Source organism: Coptis chinensis, chromosome 7 (assembly GCF_015680905.1).
Source record: "Coptis chinensis isolate HL-2020 chromosome 7, ASM1568090v1, whole genome shotgun sequence".
NCBI lineage: Eukaryota > Viridiplantae > Streptophyta > Magnoliopsida > Ranunculales > Ranunculaceae > Coptis > Coptis chinensis.
This window is the reverse complement of record NC_141462.1, coordinates 8,945,967-8,968,313: the sequence shown is the minus strand read 5'-3', so window position 1 is coordinate 8,968,313 and position 22,347 is coordinate 8,945,967. Positions and strand designations below refer to the sequence as shown.

Below are 22,347 nucleotides of genomic sequence, written 5' to 3'. Positions count from 1 at the left end.
ATCATGATTCGAGAACAATAAGCCTTTACCCGGAGCAGATTTCAAATATCTCAATATGTGCTCTACAACATCCATATGAGGTTTACGTAGGTCATGCATGAATTGACTCATGACACTAACTGCATACGCAATATTTGGCCTGGTATGCGATAAATAGATCAGTTTCCCTACAAGCTTATGATATCTCCACTTATCGGTTGGAGTTGCATTCAAACACAGAAACAGCTTGTGGTTCTGCTCAATGGGAGTATCAACTGGCTTACATCCTAGCATTCCCGTCTCAGATAATAAATCAAGAATATATTTCTGCTGGGATAAGAAAATACCATTTTTTAATCAGGCTACCTCAATCCCAAAGAAATATTTAAGGTCTCTGAGCTGTTTCATTTCAAATTCAGAAGCCAGATACTGTTGTAATCTATAAATCTCCTCATGATCATCACCTGTCACCACCATATCATCAACATAGATAATCAAAGCAGTGATTTTATCTCTTTTGTGTTTTAAAAACAAAGTGTGATATGAGTTGCTTTGTTTGTAGCCGAACTTTTTCATAGACTTGGTGAACCTGCCAAACCAAGCTCTTGGGGATTGTTTTAATCCATACAATGCCTTCTTTAGTTTACAAACCATTGTTGTATATGAGTATTCTGGTATACCTGGGGGAGGATCCATATATACTTCTTCAGTAAGATCTCCATGTAAGAAAATATTTTTTACATCAAACTGAAGAAGAGACCAATCTTTGTTAGATGCTAATGACAAAAGTACTCTCATAGTATTGAGTTTAGCAACCGGTGCAAAAGTTTCTTGATAATCTACATCATAAGATTGTGTATATCCTTTCGCAACCAGCCGAGCTTTGTATCTCTCAATAGCCCCATCTGCTTTGAGCTTGACTGTATATACCCATATGCACCCCACTGTCTTCTTTCCCTTTAGTAAGATTACAAGTTCCCAAGTGACATTCTTTTTCAGTGCTACCATTTCTTCTGCCATAGCTTTGGTCCATCTAGAATCTACTAAAGCTTCCTGCATTTTACTAGGAATAGAGACAGATGATAACTGGAATACATAAGATGCATATGACTTAGACAACTTGTGAGATGACACATGGTTGCTTATGGGATATTTCACTTTAGCTTTAGGATCATGTTCATATTTAATTGGTGGTTGGCCACGGTTAGATCGAGGTGGAAGATGATATTGAACTAGTTCAGAATTAAGACTAGGTAAATTAACATCATAAATATTAGACTCACCAACATTATGAGTATTGGAATCAACAATAATAGAGTCAGGTGATACCTCTAATGGGTCTTCTGGAGAAGATTGTTCTGGAGAAGATTGAATTAGTGGATCCATTGTAGGAGGTAATGTACTATCATGGACTTGATCTTCACATCCTTCACTTGAGCACTCAATGGAGGTTGCATCGACTTCTTCTATTGAGTTTTTATCACTAGGTGATTGTGGTCTCGATAAATCAAAGATCATTATATCATCATGATTATGTATTTCATTTTTGTTCTCCCCCTGAAGTGAAGAATCAGTGATCTATGTATAAAAAAGGCCGTGTTCATGGAAAATGACATCCATTGAGACAATTTTTTTTTTAGAAGATGGATGATAACACTTATAACCCTTCTGAGTTGAGCCATACCCAACAAAGACACACTTCAACGCACGTGGATCAAATTTTGTGCGTTGTTGTGTATGTAAGTGAACATACACCACACACCCGAAGATATAGGGTGCTAAATGAACAATGGGTGGAAGCGTACAGTGATAAGAAAGCACATCTAAGGGTCTCCAAAATTGGACAACACTAGAAGGTGTATGATTCATCAAGTAAACAACAGAGTTCAAGGCTTCTCCCCATAAGTGAGATGGGACATGACCACCAATTAATAAAGACCGAGTGACCTCCAAAAGATGTCTGTTTTTTCGTTCTGTAACCCCATTTTGCTGAGGGGAATAAGAGCAAGATGTTTGATGTAAAATACCAGCCGAATGCATAAAGCCAGTCAATTCTTTTTTGAAATACTCACCCCCATTATCATAGCGAACAACCTTTATAGAGATTCCAAATCTGTGTGAGCACCATCTGATGGAAAAGGGGAAAAACTGTACATACATCACTTTTATGTTTCAAAAAATATACCCAGGTCATCCGAGTGCAGTCATCGACAAATGTAATAAACCATTTCATCCCATTATGTTTAGGACGTGGGGCAGGACCCCAAACATCTGAATGAACTAAAGAAAAAGGAGCATCAGTTTTATTATCACTCGAAGAGAAAATAGTATGATGGCTTTTCGCCATTACACAGGTTTCACAAGCAAAATCAAAAAGACTACAACCATTAAATAAAGATGGAAATAATCTCCTAAGATAACCAAATGAGGGATATCCTAGTAGTCTATGCCAAAGCCAAATCTCGCCTTTATTTTTATTAACCTTATCGTCACTCATAACATGAGCTTGTACTCCTTGATTGGACCATTGAAAACCATCCTCCAGATAGTACAATCCTCCACTTTGTTTACCATTGCCAATCCTCTCCTTGGTATGGATGTTATGAAAAATACAGTGAGTAGGAAAAAACAAGGCAACACAATTATTAGATTTGGTTAAGTGGCTAACAGAGAGAAGGTTACAGTTTTGTGATGGAACAAATAAAACATCATGGATAGATAAAGAAGGGGACAAAGGTACAATGCCAACACCAACAACTGGAGATGACACACCATTAGCATTAGTAATGACTGATTTGGAACAACTAGAGGAGAAATGGTTAAATTTATAGTGATCGCAAATCATATGATCAGTAGCACCCGTGTAAATTATCCAATCACTATTTCCAGTAAAAGCAATAAAAGCAGAGTTAGATATACCTGACTGGGCAACAAATCTGGCAATAGTGACTAAGTGACTCTTCGAACTTGAACCCTCTGCCTTAGAGTTAGAAGACATGGGGGACGCCATCTTACCCTTTGGATGCCAATCTGGATAACCATGGAGCTTAAAGCAAGTATCAACTACATGGTTATCACCATTACAATGGGTACACTTACGAACTCATTTCTTTGAATCCGGACGAGCAAATGATTTCCGAGCTGCCATAGTAGTCCCTTCATTTGATGTCCCACCAAGCATGGCATCCTGACGATTTGCCTCTGCACAAACTATGACATAAACGGATTGTATGTCTGGAAGTGGTCTATTAGCAAGGACACGACCACGAACCCCATCCAAATAAGAATCAAGACCGGCCAAGAAAACATACACACGCTGAGAATTAACCTTTGTGATATATTTCTTAATGTCATTGGCACACTCCATTGTGCTGTCTTCAATATCGTCAAATTCCTGCCATATTTTCTTTAGTTTTCCAAAATAAGGAATAACATAACCGCCATTTTGGTGGACAGAAATTCCCTCACAATATAGCTGATAACCCTTTGATGCATCTTGGCTGACCGAGTAAGTTTGTTTTGCAGTGTCCCAGATTTCCTTGGCCGTAGACAAACGAAGAAAAATTGACCTGATGTCCTTGGTCATTGCGTCGAGAAGCCAAGACTTGACCAGACAGTTCTTGTCCTCCCAAGCTTCATATTCCTCAGAATTTATGTTTGTTGGAGCAACCTTAGTACCAGAGATAAAGCCCCCAACGCTTTCTGCCCTGATCTTGTTATGCGCATTCAAGGACCACTCGATGTAATTAGTACCATCAAGTCGTTCTAGAGTAATTAGTGAGGACATTTCTTTCATATAAAGAGTAGACATGACAGCAGAATTGTTATTGGAATGCACAACAACAGAATCACTATTGGTATGTAAGTCTGTCATTATGATATAGAACACAAACAATGAACTAGATCAATAGACAAGAACGATAAGGAAGAAGAGGGTAATAAATACAATCTGATATAGTATAACAAATTGTATTATATGACTAGAAAAAGAAACCAAAAAAAAAAAAAAAGCTCTGATTCCTATAGTAATGGGGTAGTGGAAAGAGAATTGGAGTTGGCTCTGATACCATGTCAAAAATGTTTAATGAATATTTCTGATAGTCTTTATTGATATAACCAACATATATATATACAAGAAGGAGCTCTATGAATACAGAAGATCTCCTAAATCCACATATCTAGGAAAGGATAATACACTTACTAAGATTACAAGATACTTGCTAATACTAAATAAAGTAACAAATATTCCAACAACTACTCCCAGAATTCACCAATTGTAGACATCCATTATATGCTTACTTAACAAAAAAACACCCTGAACTGGTCCACTTCCATTCCAGTTTATCACTATCAGTCGTGTGAAACAACAGAATGGAAGCAATTTTATTAACAAAATCAGCTGGCCAAAATTGACGAAGCAACTCCAGATTCTATGTGTTATTAGAATGGTTTATAAAATCAGCAACTAACTACAAATCACATGCCTGTGGTTTTAAAGGCATCGACAGACGTTCATTGTCATTTAAGATCCAAGCATCCTCCCATGCATTAATTGATGAACCAGTTGCAATGTTCCAGATACCACCAGCTCTAATCACCTTTTGCATCGCACAAAGTTGCTTCCACATGATGCAATGTTCCAGATACCACCAGCTCTAATCACCTTTTGCATCGCACAAAGTTGCTTCCACATGATGGAATCATTACTTCAAATTTTTGCATTTAGAAAGCTTGTTGAATGGAAGTACTTGCCATTCATCTGTATCGCATGTTTGGACAATGATTCATCTAAACACACTAATGAAGTTGTAAGGGGTGTTGATTATGGTAGAGGAGAGACTGAACTAGGTGGCTGCCTATGTATCAGAGTATTTTCCAGAATCAAGTCTCCATGTACGTAGTTCTTTGTTGAAATGAAATGAGGTATTTATAGGTGAGCAATAAGTGAGGTTTCTTATTGCCTAAGAAATATAGTTTCCATAATATTCAGAATATTCTCTTATTGATCAATAAAAATAGGTCAACATAGTGAGCAATAAAAGTAGGCCGCACTAGTGGGCAATGCAAATCGGCCGTATTAGTGGGCAATGCTTGTGGGCACCTTAATAGACACGCAAGTATGACACGCTATTAGGCGGCGCTATTGGGGTGCCCAATGATGGTTGTATGTAGGGGTACACATATAATGGTACATACATCGCCCACATGGAATTTTGCTGCAACAAATCCCAAGCGTTTTTTGGCAAGCAGAGCATAACTTTGAAGTTGTAGGTCTTTGAAACTAAGTCCTCCATTACCCTTGGCAGTACATGCTAGCCTCCAAGAAAAATAATGTATCTTGCGTTCAGAAGGAGAGTGCCTCCAGAGAAAAGATCTTCTTATCACATCCATACTATCAATTATCTTTGTCGGTAGCAATGTGCAAGATATAGTGTGAGTCGGTATTGAAGATAAAACTGAATTGACCAAGGTCAGACGACCCGTTTTAGATAGAATCTTCGACTTCCAGCAAGCAAGTTTATTTTAAAATCGCTGAAGTAATGGAGCAAATTTATGGATGTGGCCTCTGCCAGTAAGATTTGGTATTCCCAAATAGGTCGGCATACAGTTGGTGGATGGCATTCTGAAGGATTTGCGGAGAAAATAAACAAGCCTCCTGTGGAGCTTTGGATGATGAAGAATCTGAGACTTGTCTTTGTTGATTGTTTGGCCAGATACTCTGCAGTATTCTGTCAACAAGTTGTTCAAATGATATTGCTCCGGCAGACCACATTTCCCGAACACAAAGAGATCATCAGCATACATAAGGTGAGAAACAACAGCACAATGTCTTGCAAGCCGGCAACCATGAATTAAACGTTGTCTTTGCAACTTTAGAAAATTCAGTGACAAAATCTCCATGCATAGAATGAAGAGATACGGAGATAAGGGCTCTCCTTGTCTGAGACCTCTTGTTGGTTTGAAGAAACCATGAGAAGCTCCATTTAAAAGAATAGAGTACGAGACTTTCTCCACACAAAACATAATGCGGTTAATCCAGTCAATATGAAATCCAAATATGGTAAGTACAACTTTAAGAAAAGTCCATTCAAGTTTATCAAAAGCTTTTTGCATGTCAATCTTTAAAGCAAAGAACTTGGATTTCCTATTGCCATGACCCCTAATTTTATGGTAAAACTCATTTGCTAGAAGAGCATTGTCATGGATACTTCTTTGTGGAAGAAAAGTGGTTTGAAAAGGGCTGATTATTTTCCTCAGAATAGGTTGTAACCTATTTACAATAATTTTTTAGATTAATTTGTACACAACATTAGTTAAGCTGATGGGGCGATAATGTTCAGGGGATGTGGGATGTGAAATTTTTGGGATTAATGCAATGAAAGAATGGTTTAGCTGGAGTGAAAAGGAGCCTTGGGTAAAAAAGTATGTTTACCACATCACAGACCTATGGTCCAACAAGGTGCCATAAATGATGAAAGAAAATTGCTTGGAAACCGTCAGGCCTTGGAGCTTTAAAAGGGTGCATTTGTTTTAAGGCGAACAAGATCTCCTTATTATCAATCGGCTTCGCGAGACAAAGAAGATCCTCAGTGGACAAAGCTGGTGTCTCGACATTTAGAATCTCCGAATCAAAAGAAAGTGCAGAAGTAGTCATTAAATTTGCAAAGAATTTCGTCAATCTATCTCCAATATGCTGCCTTTCTGTGAGTATAGCACCTGTAGGGTCACTAATCCGGTGAATGAAAGATTTTTGCCGGCGACATTTGACTAAAGCATGAAAATACTTGGTGTTCAGGTCACCTAACTTATACCAGTCTAAGCAAGATTTCTAGCCCCAGTGAGTAGCCTGTTGGACCATAAGATCATTATATCTTTGATTTTGTGTGTGCTCTTCCGCAAACAAATCATCCCTAGGATCGGTGTGTGTAAGGATTTCATATTGAATCTGCTCAAGTTTATGTTGTGCTTCTTGCATTTTGGTGTCTAAAAGACCAAAAATGTTCTTATTCCACCATTTGAGGTTCTTCTGACATTGCCTTAGCTTGTTACACAAGGTAAAAGAGGGAGAGCCCGCAACGTCAACTTCGAAAGCCAACTGAACTTGTTCTGTACAGCTCCTATCTTGTAACCACATGGCTTCAAATCGAAAAGGTCTTGGGAGGTGATTTGGTTCATTGCAAACTTTGATAACTAGGAACTTATGATCAGAAGTCATTGACATGTGATGATAAACATTTATGTTCACAAATTGTAGCATCCAACCAGCATTAACCAAAGTTCTATCGAGTCGTTCCCATGTTCTTCGCCGTCCAACTTGTTTATTTGTCCATGTGTAAATGTTCCCAATGAAACCCAAATCGATTAATTCACAAGCTGCAAGCATATCGAGAAAAGGTATGGCTTGTACATAGTTGAAAGGCTGACCACCCCACTTTTCAGTCTGGGTTGTTACTTCGTTAAAGTCCCCCATTACTATCCATTTTGCATCATTTTGTGGCTTTAGCAGAGGTAAAACAACCCATTGCATCTTACGAATTGCCAATTTTGGATTTCCATAAACACAAGACAAAACAAAACTCTCATCCTTCCCATTCATAGATAGATCAACATTACAATGAATAAACCAACTATCGGATCCTAACACTTTGACCTTCACAAAACTTTCCCACAATAACCACATAACACTTAACAAACCCATACTTGGCACTACAAAAGAACTATAGTTACCCAATCTACGTATCATACTAGTAGCTTTATTTAAGTTACTACATTTAGTTTCCATTACAAAAATAAAACAAGGCCTAATAAGAGATATCTTCTTCTTAAGCTCCTCCAAAGTCGAGGGATGACCACACCCCCGACAGTTCCAGCTGATACAATTCATGGCTTGGGGTGGAGCTACTTGCGGGCAGTTGCCTTCACCGTCTGGCTTCTCTTATGCTTGCCAGATAGGCACAAAATATTACTATTCGAAGACATGGAGTTGTCACGATCCTCCATAATTACATTTAGTGGAGTCTTGCGCCGCTGCTCTCTTTCCCTATTATAGTTGTCCACCACTTCAGTATGGACTTGGGTATAGTTTTCATCAATATCAGCAGCTTTTCCTGACTAATTTCTTGCCTTTTGAACTGGTTCAATTGTTTTGCTTCCCTGCCTTCAAACTGCGTAGTAAGATCAACCAAAGGAACCACATTAGGAGTAGACGTTTCTATCTGTGAAGTTCCTGCATAGAAAAGTTGTTGTGGAAGTGTATTGAACTGAATTATAGGGATTTGATGGGTAAAACCAAGTTGATCAGGAAAAATGGCTTCAGTGTTGACAGGGTTGTCATTGATCATCCAGTTTCACTAAAATGCTGGCCTACACCCATATTAGAATCAGGGGTGTTTATTTCCATTATCATCGGACCTTTACCTTTACCTGGTAAGCCTGGATTGTAACCATCATCATTTGGCCCTTTCATTGAAGTATACAGTTCTCCTTCATTAAAAGAGTTTCTGATGAGAAAAAGGTAATGACCTCGAGGTGGTTCTGTTGGCGATATCACTTGAGATTCTTGGAGTGGACGCTCAGCAATTGGTTTAGGAAAAATGCGGTTCTTGGCGTTGTAGAGTTCAAACTTCAATCCAGTTGAGGTGAATTGAGGTTCAGCACAAAAATTAGCATTGTTGTAATTGCATGACGCCTGAATGTGTCCAATGAAACCACACCGGAAACAGAAAATTGGGAGATACTCATAAGCAAACTGGATCCATTCTGCCCCATTAATCTATTCAAGAAGCTTAAAACCAGGTGGAATAGGGTCTTTAACATCAAGTAACACCTTGACTCTTGTTAGTTCAGCCATTTCTCTATGCTTTGGGTATAGTTCTAAGTGCATCAATTGGGTAGGTCCGAAACAACCAGATTCAAGTAAGTTGTTCTCAACTATTTCCTTGTCCTGAAAAAAAAAATCGCAGGAAAGTTTAGTAATTGGACCCATATGAAGAACTTGTTGAAATTAAGTTCCTTGCTTTCCTTCACATCTATCCAAGGTTCAATCTGCAAGATATGTTGCGACACAATCTAAGGTTGCCTTTTGAGGATCAGTTCCAGTTGGTGTTGGTTCTCCAGCCAGACCTGAAAGATTTCATTTCTATAAAACTCCATCTTAACTATCTTGAAAGGTGCCCACAGTTTTTCCAAACCAGCATGGTACCAGCTACTATTTTACCATCCAAGACATGAATGAAAATGCTAAATTTATTGTCACAGCCCGAATTTCTAAACAATTAAAAAAAATGAATATTTGAAATATAAATATCTCAAACATCACTTGGTTCAATTGTCTAAAAACCCAGGCTATGACGGGGGATACAACACATGTCAAAACCTAAAACCCACATCACAACAGGATCAACTTAACAACAAAAATCTCCAAATCCTCAACTATCACTTTATTAAAAACTTTCTTCCATCCCAATACAAACCTAAACAAACTTTAAGAATAACAATTTCCAACATCGTATTCTCATGTCATATAAAAATGTAACCTACGTTATTACATCCTTCCAATAAGATCAGGCCTAAAAGAAAACTAACGGACTGCTCCAGGCACGAATCCCAATCACACGCCGTGGTTCCACTGCCTTCCACCTATGTTCCCAAGAACACACCCACGTTGCCAAAACAAAGCAAGCATGGGTCAACAAAATGGAATTTGCTGGTATGAGTAGACTAACCACATATAAACATTATCATACTTTAATTATCCAAACAATCACTTTATATTTTTCCATAACTTAATCATTCACAGGTTGGAAGATAGGTAGTTCCGTCATTTCAACCGGCATAGCTTCTTCCCAAGCAAGACTTCCATCTTATTAACTCATTCCAATAACTTGTTTTAATACTAAGTCATTTAATTTAAAACTTACCGATATCCACTGCTGTATAAGGGTAGAACCGCGTCCCTGCACAAAATGTTATTAAGTCCTACCCTCCTGCAAAAGAAAGTTAGAACTTCTAACATTTGTCGATATCCTATAGGTATTCAAAAGTAAATCCAAGCACACTCGCACAATCAACTTAATTTCTCTTATTAATTAATCAATTACTTTTCTTATACACATATTTCACAACCTATGTACTTTAGGTCATTCCCGCCACATTCAAGGAATACCCAACCCTACATTCCCGTACACTCAAGGAATACAACTAACCTGCAAGGCGAATACCTTAGTTCCTCTCTAGGGTAGTTCAAACAATCTAGTCATTCATGGCACATTCAATGAATACCCGGGTCACTCATGACACATTCAATGAATACCCATATATAACGCTAACGGGCCATTTATGGCACATTCAATAAATGTCCACCTAACATATGACATCAACAGTCATAAAACTAAATTCCAAAACTTGAGTCGTGGAGAGTTATAAAAGAGGTGGTAAATTTGTTTACGCATTATTGCACTTTATTACATATATCATTTCAGAGAACGAAGGAATATCTTGATTTATGTATTTTTGGTTACGCGTTATTAATATACCGATGTCTAAGTATCATAGCGTTGTATAACATAAAAACTGAAATATCACATAGTAGTTAATACACATACACACTTATATTTAAAGGTCTTAGCCTAAAGCCAAGCATGCTAATAGCCCTAGACCTATCCTAATAGCCCAAATCATAATCCGAGTTAAAAGTCAAATTGGGTCAACTGGTCAAAGTCAACTCTGGTCAAAGTCAACTCGTCAAAGTCAACGCCGACCGCCAAGGGTCAACAAAGAATCAACCAAATCCAAACTTATCTAACCCCAAAAGCCCACAGCCTAAAGCCCAAAGTCTAATACAAAAATCCAAATTTGAAAATCTAAACTAAAGCCCATAAGCCCACCCACGATTGGGCCCAAAAATTGTGAGTTACTTGTTCATCTTCCTTCCTCACCTAAAACCTCCACCAACTCTAGCCACCACCGGCCGACCATCACTCAAGATGAGTTGGTTATTTCCAACCCACACTAGAATTGATTCGGCCAAGCCCAACATCAAAAATGAATTTCGCTATCATCTTCTTCTTCACTCCACCACCGCCATCACCACCACAACAAACCACCGCCCCGCCACCTATAAACAAAAAGAACCGGTGGTTCCTCCCCTTCAAAACCCAATCTGCCGATATCCAAAATTTAGATTTCCTTATCTTCGCGAAAATCTCAAACCGACGCCATTAATGGACCTTTGGAGCTTCTACGGCTCCTCTACCCACTACGAAATCAACTCTCCAACAATCCACCTCAACCCAACAACAATCGCACAACAAAAGCCATACCAAACAATCATTCAAACAAAAACATGACGATTTGGTTCAGGTTTGAACGCCATTAATGACTGTTCAAACCTTCACAACACTCCTACTATAATCCCACCACCACCAATAACTTCAATCGTCATAAACAATTCAAAGATAAAGCATTCCTCAAACATCAATGAAAACAGTTCATGGTTAAACAAAAAAACAGTCATGGTTACACTCACAACAAGCATTCCTCGATTCCATTCATGGTTAAACAAAAGATAACGTCTTTAACCGGCCCATCGATATCGAGCATCGGTTACGGATTACAGATATCGGGATTCGCCTTTATAAGTCTAGTTTTTCTTTGTTAGGCCATTTAGTTCAAAACGATACATGCCACATGCGTATACAACCAAATTTCCAACAGTCGACAGGCTACATGCGTCTACATGCTACAGTCGACAAAAAAAACAATGATCCAACAGTAAAACAATGTTTTAAAGATTTTCAAAGTGAAATCTTTTATATCGTTGAATGTGAAAGTATCTACTCACCCAGAATTTCTCCGATTATCGCCTTACCGTAAAAACCTTTCCTTTTCTTCTTTCAAGTAAAACTCCCCTTTTTTCTAAAACCCCATTTGTTTTTTCCAAAAACTCTGCATGAGAAAACTCCCGAAAAAACAAGGACAACACTTATCCATTTATCTACGGGCTTTTATCCGTCCGTAACTGCTAGATATCCTATAACTGTTTTATCTATTATTTATTTTCATTATTATCTTTATTATTATTATTATTAGGAAAATAAAAGAAATAAAACACGGGGTGTTATATTTATTATGCTCCAACATTTTTTATTTCAGTTGTTTCTTTTCTTCTTCTTATAAGACTCTTTTTTTTTTTTTTTTTTAAGTGACCCCCACAAGCAAATGTACCCTCAAATTACCAAATATATAACTTTAGCCTGTGAATAGATCTTTGATCTGTTCTTTAGCTCTTTCTGATATCAAAGTTTCAATAAGAGTTCTGGTTTTATAATCATATGAGACCTAATTTGTGCAAGAAGTTTTGATTTTTGAAAGAAATCGTTGATGCTGGAAGTGTTGTATGGCAAATAATATACGAAATGTTTATCGCTTTTTCTCTCTTATTGTGACTTCTTGCGTTTTTCAATAGGTTTTCCTATCCTCAGTTATATTTTGTCAGTCTTGCTCTTAATACTGACAACCTAATCAATCCAATCTCTAGCATATTTTGTCCAACTTGATATGCTGACAATTCAGCCAACTATCAGTGCCCACATTAAGAATTATGATTCATGTACAATGACACACGTTGAAGTAAAATGTGGTCTATAAGAGACACGAGTAGGTGACTGACTCTTGGACTCTTGGTGCACAATGTCCACCCTTTGAGTGTCAAGTGTGATGTAGCTTTTGTAGTTTCTGTGCACATATTCATATACCAAGACAGAAATAACTATATCATGCCACACTTCTAATAGTTCTCGTAAAAAGGAGTTCAAAGTTGCTACGTTTCTCGTAAGAATTTCACTATGTAGTATGATACTGCAATAATGTGAGCTCCTGCAATGATACAACTCACATTATTTTGGACCTTTTGATGTCTTGTGGCCAACTCTATTGACTGATGCATTCATGTATCTCTGCTATCTCTCATGTCTGTGAATTGTGGTGGTTATAATGCCAACTCTTCATGTTTATATAACATAACATGGAATACACGTTTTATATCAGGAAATAAAATATTATTGAAATGATGATCGAATTTAACAATGTTTTCCAATATTTCCAATATCAATTTATTTAGGGAAAAGTTGGCCGATGTTGGGATTAGTTATGTCAAATCTGATTAGTTATGTAATGACACTTTAATTGAAACGTGCCGTTCTTAAAGTGGTTTAAACGGGTGATCGTCGTTTTCTAAAGTAACCTCTTTAATAAATTCGCAAATCAGTGTTTAAGATTGAGTGTGATGCGTAGATGACTATAATAGATACATCACTTAAGGAGTGTTATACACTTACACATCACAGTGAAGTAATTGTCCATAAGAAAATTCCAAAAAAATGCTCGCAACACAAGCTCGATAGACTGCATACGTCGTACATGTCGTTTCTGATACTTCACTAGCTAAGATATGTTGCAACTTGTAACTGATATAATTATGATGTGTGTCAACGACCCGGCCTGGTCAAAAAAGACGACAGGTATCTTTGCTAAAAGATGATGATTTAATTTGTGTTAAAACTAAAATACAATACATTTTCTGTTAAATACATAGAGAATGACATTCTGTATTCTAGTATGAAACTTACAAACAATGTACAGCTTATCACCAAACTATTACACTTGTTGCACTATACCAAGAGTCTGAGCGAGTCTAACAAATAGAAAACACAAGTATATAGCCAATAGTCCAGCACCCAAAGTTCTATCTAGCTTCATATTTCTCCTTGGTAGGATTACAAGGGCCCAAAGCAAGCCACTCATCAGAAATGCTAGAGTTTCATAGAGAGAAGGGTCTTTTGTGATGACATACGAAGATGGGTACTCAGACCAACATGAGAAAACAAGTGACAAGCCCAGTCCCACGGTAGTGTTGAAGATGGGCCCAGCATAACAGCCTGAGATAGCAACTTGGACCCCATATGGCCCACCATTTATCGCCATTGTTACATTTCCAATGAGATCTCCAAGTGAGTTACCCCAAGCAAGTAAGGTGAGCCCTAGAATTGAAGGGCTTATTCCAAATATATGTCCAAGTGATACTAGTAAGGAAACCAATTCCTCAGCTATGATGTAACTCCAAGCTATACTCATCAGAAACCCTCCTATAAGCCAAGGCAATAAACATCTCTTTGGTGGACTAGACCTCTTTGTACTCACAAATGCAACAGTCCCAAAAATTACCCCAACAAGTGCACTAGTTAAATTTATCACAAGGCTAATTTTGGTGTTCATGTTTCCACTGTGAGAGTTCCACAAGACTGCCAACAGAATTGGTGCTAATGTAACTGAAATAACAGCACATGGCTTAGACCATCTATCTTCACTAACAACAGGAATAGTTAATCTTCTAGGTAGGTAAAGGGGAAGCTCTAGGATGTAAAATAGTTGATGCAAGTAAAAACAACTTGTCGAATCGAGACTAAAACATCTTGTTTTTGCCTTCTGATCATCATCTGCTACAGTATCAGTTTTATTCGTTGAAATAGGCTTCTCTTCATCAACATAGCCTAATAACGGCGTACCAAATTCGCCTTCTCCAGGTGCAACCCCAAAGAAGTTCTTAGTACTGATAGGAAGTATATGACATACATTATCAAGATTCTCCTCTTCATTCCTATTCCTGCAGAAATATGTGGTGGAGACGGCGAACACATACACAAAGTATATAGAAAGAAAACATATTGCGCCCCATATGTTGATCTTTCCAACAATCAGAATTACTAGTAGAGAACAAAGAGATAGGAGTAAGAAGAGAACATCTCTTATAAAGCTAGACCTGTCGACAATTACTTCACGCCTTCCCATGGCAATGCATATAACTCCAACAATGATACATGAGATAAAGAAGACTCCTCCCAAAACACTATTTAGACCAATTCCGCCCGTTCCATTTCCCATGAAAGAGACCAAACTAGCGAAAACGTCGTTTGCACCATTGCCCAGAGAAAGAAGGGTGACACCAGCAATAGTAGGAGAAAGCCTCAATACTCTTGACAAACTCTCTAAGGAAGAACAGAAGTAGTTGGCAGCAGTATTACCCAAGACATAGAACAATATGGCAAGCCATAGGAATAGGACAGTGTAGCCTAATACTGGGTACTGCCCAAAGGTGCAATAGAAGAGGTGGAGATAGTCTATGTATCCTTCTGAATGGCACCCCCTTTTGGAACTCACATACTCACACTTAGCTTTGTAACCATGGTACTTATGAATGTCGTCGCACGTAACATTGTTACTGGATATATTATAAAGGGTTTGAAGAGTAGAAATGGTAGGTCTATTAGATTGATTAAGAATATGGTAATCTGAAAAATAAAAATAAACTAAAAAGAAGAGACATAGGAGGAAAAGAAAGGATGTATTGAGAAAGAGAGAGAGTTTCTTGCCATGGGATATGGAGCAGGCCAAACTTGCCATTCAAAGATAGGGTGTTAGATATCTGCAACTTCTATTTTAAATTTCATGGTTTCAGATTCTTGAAGCACTGAACAACATGAACAAAAGAGGATTATGCAGTACTAATGACAGAGAGAAGGAAAGTGAGGGGGGGACTGGGGGAGGGGGTTTCCAGGAAAGAGATGTTCCCCCACCTTTTAGCTAAATAACAACACTTCGATGGGTTCAATGACTTTTAGAACCAAAATAGTTCATATATTATAGGTGTGTAAAACAGAGAGAAAGACGGATATCTAAATCACATCATCCACAAGAAAATAACTTTGTTAAAATTGTTATGTTGATTACGAAAATTTTACTATGTGTGGTCTGGAACTCTGGATTAAGATAGAACTGCCTAACATGACTAATCCAGTGACCAATAGGACGATAGCGATCTGAGGTCTTGTATCTTTTTGGAGTGGTTGTTGTGTGAATTTGTTTGCTCGGTCTCATTTACATATTTAAAAATTCACACTTGTTGCTCCTTAATCCTTACAGGCTTGGGCATCTGAAAGTTTTCATTTTATGCTCAGCATTCAAAACCAATGAGTGAACCTAGCTCTCTCGTCTTGTTCTTAATAGACAGATTACAGAACACACTTGAAACATCCACTTGCGGAAGCAGTTGATACATTTTGTCTAGAAATAAAATTGACATCATTAACTTTTTGTATCTTCTTCAAATTCAATCCAACTGTATGTCTGTAACTCTGTATGTGTACCTTCTATTAAGTAGACAAGTGCTCAAAAGTTTATCCGTCAAAGAAGTGGAAGTATAAGGTGCCAGACTGCCAGGTAATGATAGGACTACAGAGAGTGTATGATCCCATAAAAAAAACAGAGTGTATATGATTAATCATTAATGTAATTTTGCAATTTTACCTTTGCAGATAAATATCATGCTATATGTCGGGTTCAACCACATATGTAGGCACTAGGCAGTCAAGCTGATAGATTCTTCTCAACAATTATTAATGATCTTCAAGAAAGTTTAAATCAAATTTGCTCAATCATGTACATGTCCAGTAAAACTATTTATTTACCAAATAACCACAGCACGTCACAGAGTTTGAAATTTATAAACATCGCATAAAGATCAAGTAAGATGAGAGCTGTACATTGTAGATGAATATGCTAATTTGCTAATGGAGGAGTGGGGATATTTTTGTTTGCGACATCCTAAAAAAGATCAAGTAGATGAGAAATTGTTTCTTCATCCTTCAGTAGAGTCGAAGTTAATGCATGAGTTTGACATGGTAAAATAGCTTGGCTTCTAATATTAAAGATTCCCAATGATGTAAAACTTCTGAATAACTGCATTACTGATATGCTTATATACAAAATAGTAGTTTCCAAAGCTTGTTGCATTATTAGTGCACTTCTTTTGGAGGTTAGGCCCTAAGAAAGCTAAGATTCAACATTTGTTAAAAAAAGAAAAACGCTTTTGTTTATATTTAAAAAAAATAATCCCAAAACTTGTTTTGATAATTGTGGTAAAAAGCTTTGGCTTCATTTTCTCTTATATGGTCTCTATTATGGAGGCTACCCTATAACCTTTACCAAACCACAATTCTGTTGAACGTGGTTGCATTAGTTGGATTCATGAGTCGGCAATTTGTCATTAGGTGCAGAGTTAGGCCGTTGAGTTCCAAAACCATGTCCACTTGCTCTCAAAACAATCTCGGAGAACGAACATGTATTTGTGGTTTTCTTCTGACCGCCAACGTAATTCTGGTATATATATCATGATTCATCTCTCAAACTAGGGAAAACTGACAAATTTTTCGATGTTTAGTAAGAAAATGCAGAATTCTGTTGTATGGTCTATATATCATATATGCACCTACCATGTAGTTAAGCTAGAAGAAGCACCAGGAATAATTATAAAAAGGTTGTGCTAATTTGGGCAGAAAACCAACACACGTTCAAGGGGAATGCCACTCTAGGAAAACTTGAACAAAAAGGCATCTTAACACATGCTGTTGTAAAATTATATTGAGTAATGCGATGAAAAGTTTGCCAAAATTTTAATACTGAGATCATATTCCAAAATTTTGTCGATACACCTGTTTGTAACATCCTTGAGGATTTTGAGCAATATAGAAGAACAAATTGAACTGCCAATTAGAAGGAAGAACTGCATCAATTTTCGTCAACCATGTCTAATATTCTTTGAAGCAGGACACGTTTCAAATTGATGATATAAATGGGACTTTGAACATCGACTCGATATCGACATTTACTTTAATGAAAGAACCACTCCCCGAATGCACGACATTCGACGCTAGACATGGAGGATTGGTCGATAACAATGTTCATCTTTAGGAGTAGGTATCCTTTTAAGACTTTGCATTTTCCAATTACCCTTTCAAATATGGTTCAAAACACCTGGACATATATCAGTTTTGGTGCGCCTACCTAGAATATAAAGGGTTAGTTAGGGATACTCTCCTTTACTAGTTGCAATTAGGGATATCCTATTTTCAAAAATATTAGGGATATCCCCAGTTGCAAGATCTAAGATCTCCTTTCCCCCCTCAATTGTAAGATTCAACATCTCGTAGCCGCCGTTGAATCTTGCAACTCGGGTATCCTTAATATTTTTGAAAATGAGAAAATATCTCTAATTGCAACTGTTAATTCGGATATCTCTAAATAACCTGAATATAAATTGATAATTCATAATTCGACCAGAATGCAGCTATAGTAACATTGTGACCACAATGGATAATTAATTTTATTTTGAAGATAAACAGTATTTGCACTGGTTATTATCAGCTAATGAGAGTATGATACAGAGTACAGACATTTTTGGACATGATCTCCGTTTTGTGGGGAAAGACCGAAAGGCTACTTGAGCTGGTGCCTGGTGGCTTGGTGAAAAAGCCAAAATGAGATAATTAAAACTACAGAACTTGTCTGTTTTTTTAATTCACGTCACATGAAACACTTACCTTAAAATGCAATGTGGGGGTTTAAGGGCCACACCCGTAAGGTATTCTGGTTTCTAAGATTTCATGTCAGAAATTCATGATGATCATGTTGGGCTGTAGAACTGTCGAGCTTATGAAGCTCCGGTATCTCACCAGCAAGCTTTAGAGTTTTGAAATTTTTCGGAATTTCGACAATTTGTCGATATTTCGGCCCCAAACATTTTTTTTTTTTTTTTTCTATGTACACCTATATAAAGGAAATAGATTAGGGTTTTGAGACAATCTTTTGAGAGATTCATTTCTTGGGTATTGTAGGAGCTCTATTGAGCTAGGGTTTGAGTGATGCATCTTGTTCTTGATTCTTGATATTTCTTGTAAACTCTCCAATCTTTGCTATAAAGGAAACTTGGCTCTTGTGTGGATGTAGGTAACATTTATCGAACCACCTAAATCTTTGTGTCTCTTTGCATATTTACTTTCTTATTTATTGTTTGCTTGCTATGGGTGATGATAAATTAGTGGCTTTGCTTGTTTGAGTTTGTTGTGATAACTACCAAAGTCTTGGGTGAGTGATTTCCTTGGTGTGAGCTCCAAGTTGAAATCATTTGGGATAGAAAGTAACTAGATTGAGGTGTGACTTTCTAGTGAAATCTCCCAACAAGTGGTATCGAGCTATAGATCAGAATGAATGAGCTGGTGGTGTGTGAGGAAAAAGACTCCACCTTTAGCATTGGAGGCTAGGTGTTTGAGGAAATTCCTCTGAGAGGTTCTCCACCGTTGGTTTTGATTCAGTAAAGTCATGACGACCGACAAAGAAAGCTACAGGATAGAAAAGTTTGATGGAACAAACTTTGGCTATTGGAATATGCAAATTGAGGACGTTCTCTATCAAAAAGATTTGATGGAAACGTTGATAAGTGAGAAGCCTGAGGAGATTCCGCAAGACAAATGGGATTTGCAGGATAGAAAGGCCTTGGCCACAATCCGATTGAGTCTTTCAAGTCGGTAGCCTTCAAATATTAAGATCGAGAAGACGCTAAGTCTCTCATGGAGGCACTTACTACGATGTATGAACAACCTTCGGCCGCGAACAAAGTCTATTTGATCACCAAGCTATTTAGTATGAGAATGTCGGAGGGGACATCCTTCAAGGATCACTTAAATGAATTCAACCAAACTAAGGACCAATTGGAGTCGGTTGAGATTACATTTAGTGATGAGGTGCTAACTTTGGCGATACTTGGACAAATGCCTCCAAGTTGGAAGGCTATAGTTGCGGCTATTAGTGGCTCTGCGGGAATGACCAAGTTGAAGTTTGAGCACGTTGTTAGTATGGTACTAACCGAGGAAATTCGGAGACAGGATTGTCCTTCATCTTCGGGGTTAACTTCGGGGTCGGCATTGAGCACTGAAAGTAGGGGGAGAAACTCAAACAGGAATCGTGGTAAGAAGAAGTGGAGGGGGAGATCGAAATCTCAAGCCCCCAATTGCAACGCGTTGAATACAAACCCGAGACATAAGTGAAGTGAAGTGGTGTGCTATAATTGTGGTAGGCCCGCCACTATAGCCCCAATTGTCCAAAGACCAAGAAACAACAACAACATTAATAAGAACAAGAAAAAGAATCAAGAAGGTAATGTTGTTGAGATGGTAGATGACGCTTTGATATGTTCGATGGAGCAAGAAGGAGTCTTGGGTACTTGATTCCGCCAAGATCTTTCCATGCTACCTCACATCGAGAGTTCCTTGAGAACTACACGAAGGTGACCTTGAACGGTCTTTCTCGGTGATGACCAACCTTGTGACATTGTCGGCAAAGGGTGGCGTGCATGTCAAGATGAATGGCTCGTCATGGTTATTGAGGGACGCCGCATTAACGCCCGGATTCGGAGGAAGAATTTGATTTTCGTGGGGCAATTGGCAAGTGAAGGATTTGTTATAGTCTTCACCGGTGATACTTGGAAGGTCTCGGGCGGTTCATTGATTGTTGCAAATGGTAAGAAAGATGGTACTTTCTACATGACCGCACATGGTTGTGAGTCGATTGCCGCGGGCACACGGCAAAGAGGATCCGAATGTTTGGCACCGCAGACTTGGTCACATGAGTGAGAAAGGAATGAAAATCCTTCACTCTTCTGGTAAACTCCCAAAGTTATAGTCGACTGAAATTGACTTCTGTGAGAATTGTGTATTTGGAAAGTAGAAGCGAGTGAGTTTTTCGTGAGAATGGGTCGACTCGAAAGCAAGAAGGCTCGAGTTGATTCATACAGATGTCCGGGGCCGCCTAATGTCTCTTCACTTGGCGGAAAGTCATATTTTGTGACTTTCATTGATGACCATACTAGGAAGGTGTGGGTCTATTTCTTGAGACACAAGTCAGAACTATTTGAAGTATTCAAGACTTGGAAGGCCATGGTTAAGAATGAGACAAGCTTGAAAGTAAAAAAGAAGTCGAGATCCGACAACGATTGGAGAGTATGAGGATTCGGTTTTTAAAATCTTGTCGACAATGGCATCAAGATGGAAAAGACTTTGCCAGGGACACCTCAGCAGAATGGGGTTGCAGAGCGGATGAATAGAACACTGACAGAGAGAACTAGGTGTGTACGCATTACATTAGCGAGGCTTGCCCAGCAGTTTGGAAAGCGAAAGTGTTAGCACAAAGAAATTTTACCTGATCAATAGAGGACCATCAGTACCTTTGGATTTTAAGATTCCAGAGGAAGTGTGGAGCGGGAAGGATGTGAACCTTTCCCATTTGAAGGTGTTTGGTTGTGTGTCCTATGTCCACATTAGTGACCAAGCTAGAAGCAAGCTTGATGCTAAGTCACTAAAGTGCACCTTCATCGGCTATGGCGGTGATGATTTTGGGTATCGCTTTTGGGATGATCAAAATCGGAAAATCATTCGTAGTAGAGATGTTGTGTTTAATGAGAAGGTGATGTACAAGGACAGAGATGAAGCACAAACCAAGGAATCGGTACAAAGAGCGCAGCATAATATGTTGAGTTGGAAGACTTCGATGTAAGTCGTGGTATAGTGGGAGCCCCACCGGGAGGATGCGATAGTAGTGACTTCGAGAGAATAATGAGGATACTACACCACCGAGTCCATCTCCACCTCGTGCCCCAAGGAAGACATCCAGGCCACATGTACCGAGTACGAGATATCCACCCTCCACCTATGTGAATTACTTGCTACTTCATCGATGGTGGCGAGCCTCAATGCTATGATGAAGCATTGGAGGTGAGTGATGCAAGCAAGTGGGAGCTTTGTTTATGCAAGATGAGATGAAGTCTCTCATCTCTAGTGGCACGTGGGAGTTAGCCAAACTACCCGTGGGCAAGAAGGCTCTACGAACAAATGGGTGTTTAGAGTCAAAGAGGAACATGATGGTTCCCGAGAGATACAAAGCGAGGCTAGTAGTCAAGGGTTTTCGCCAGAAAAGGTGTTGACTTCACAGAGATATTCTCCCCGTGTGGTGGCCCAATACTATTCGGCCGGTGTTGAGTATTGTTCTGTGGAAGATTTGTATCTTGAAAGCGGTTGGATGTTAAAACCGCCTTCCTCCATGGTGACCTAGTTGAGGAAATTTACATGCAAAGAACCGGAGGGTTTCATCAAGAAGCGGTAAAGAGAATATGGTATGCGCAGCTCGAAAAGAGCTTGTATGGTTTAAAGCAACCCCCAGTAATGCAGGGAAGTTTGATAACTTCATGCAAGGAAATGGCTACTATAAGTGCAACGCCGACCATTGTTGCTACTTCAAGAGGTTCGACTCTACGCCATCATCCGTTGCTATATGTTGATGATATGTTAGTAGCAAGTTCCGATATGTCGAAATTGGGAGATTGAAAGAGAAGTTAGCAAGTGAGTTCTCTATGAAGGACTTGGGTGCGTGAAACGATTCTAGGGATGAGGATCGAAGAGATAAAGCGTAAAGGTATTCGGAGTT

The 22,347-nt window shown here is 38.5% G+C and overlaps 3 protein-coding genes and 1 long non-coding RNA gene across 4 annotated transcripts; all 4 read right to left on the bottom strand.

Annotated features, from left to right (window-relative positions):
• Nucleotides 1–336: 336 nt before the first annotated feature.
• LOC147485829 (uncharacterized) lies at nt 337–2,989 on the bottom strand. Its single transcript, XM_086573590.1, has 3 exons — nt 2,165–2,989; nt 660–1,557; nt 337–443 (listed from the first exon to the last, which is right to left on the bottom strand). The coding sequence occupies exons 1-3, from the start codon at nt 2,987–2,989 to the stop codon at nt 337–339; spliced, it is 1,830 nt and encodes a 609-aa protein (XP_086429716.1).
• A 3,819-nt stretch (nt 2,990–6,808) lies between these two features.
• Nucleotides 6,809–7,678, bottom strand: LOC147485828 (uncharacterized). Its single transcript, XM_086573589.1, has one exon. The coding sequence runs from the start codon at nt 7,676–7,678 to the stop codon at nt 6,809–6,811; it is 870 nt and encodes a 289-aa protein (XP_086429715.1).
• A 1,747-nt stretch (nt 7,679–9,425) lies between these two features.
• Nucleotides 9,426–11,564, bottom strand: LOC147485827 (uncharacterized). The gene is made up of 2 exons (XR_015202354.1): nt 11,507–11,564; nt 9,426–9,618 (listed from the first exon to the last, which is right to left on the bottom strand). It is a non-coding gene; the product is annotated as an uncharacterized LOC147485827 (long non-coding RNA).
• A 1,940-nt stretch (nt 11,565–13,504) lies between these two features.
• Nucleotides 13,505–15,642, bottom strand: LOC147485826 (cation/calcium exchanger 1-like). Its single transcript, XM_086571800.1, has one exon. It carries the CDS (start codon nt 15,436–15,438, stop codon nt 13,636–13,638), a length of 1,803 nt encoding a protein of 600 aa, XP_086427926.1. The 5' UTR covers nt 15,439–15,642; the 3' UTR covers nt 13,505–13,635.
• Between the last annotated feature and the right edge of the window lie 6,705 nt (nt 15,643–22,347).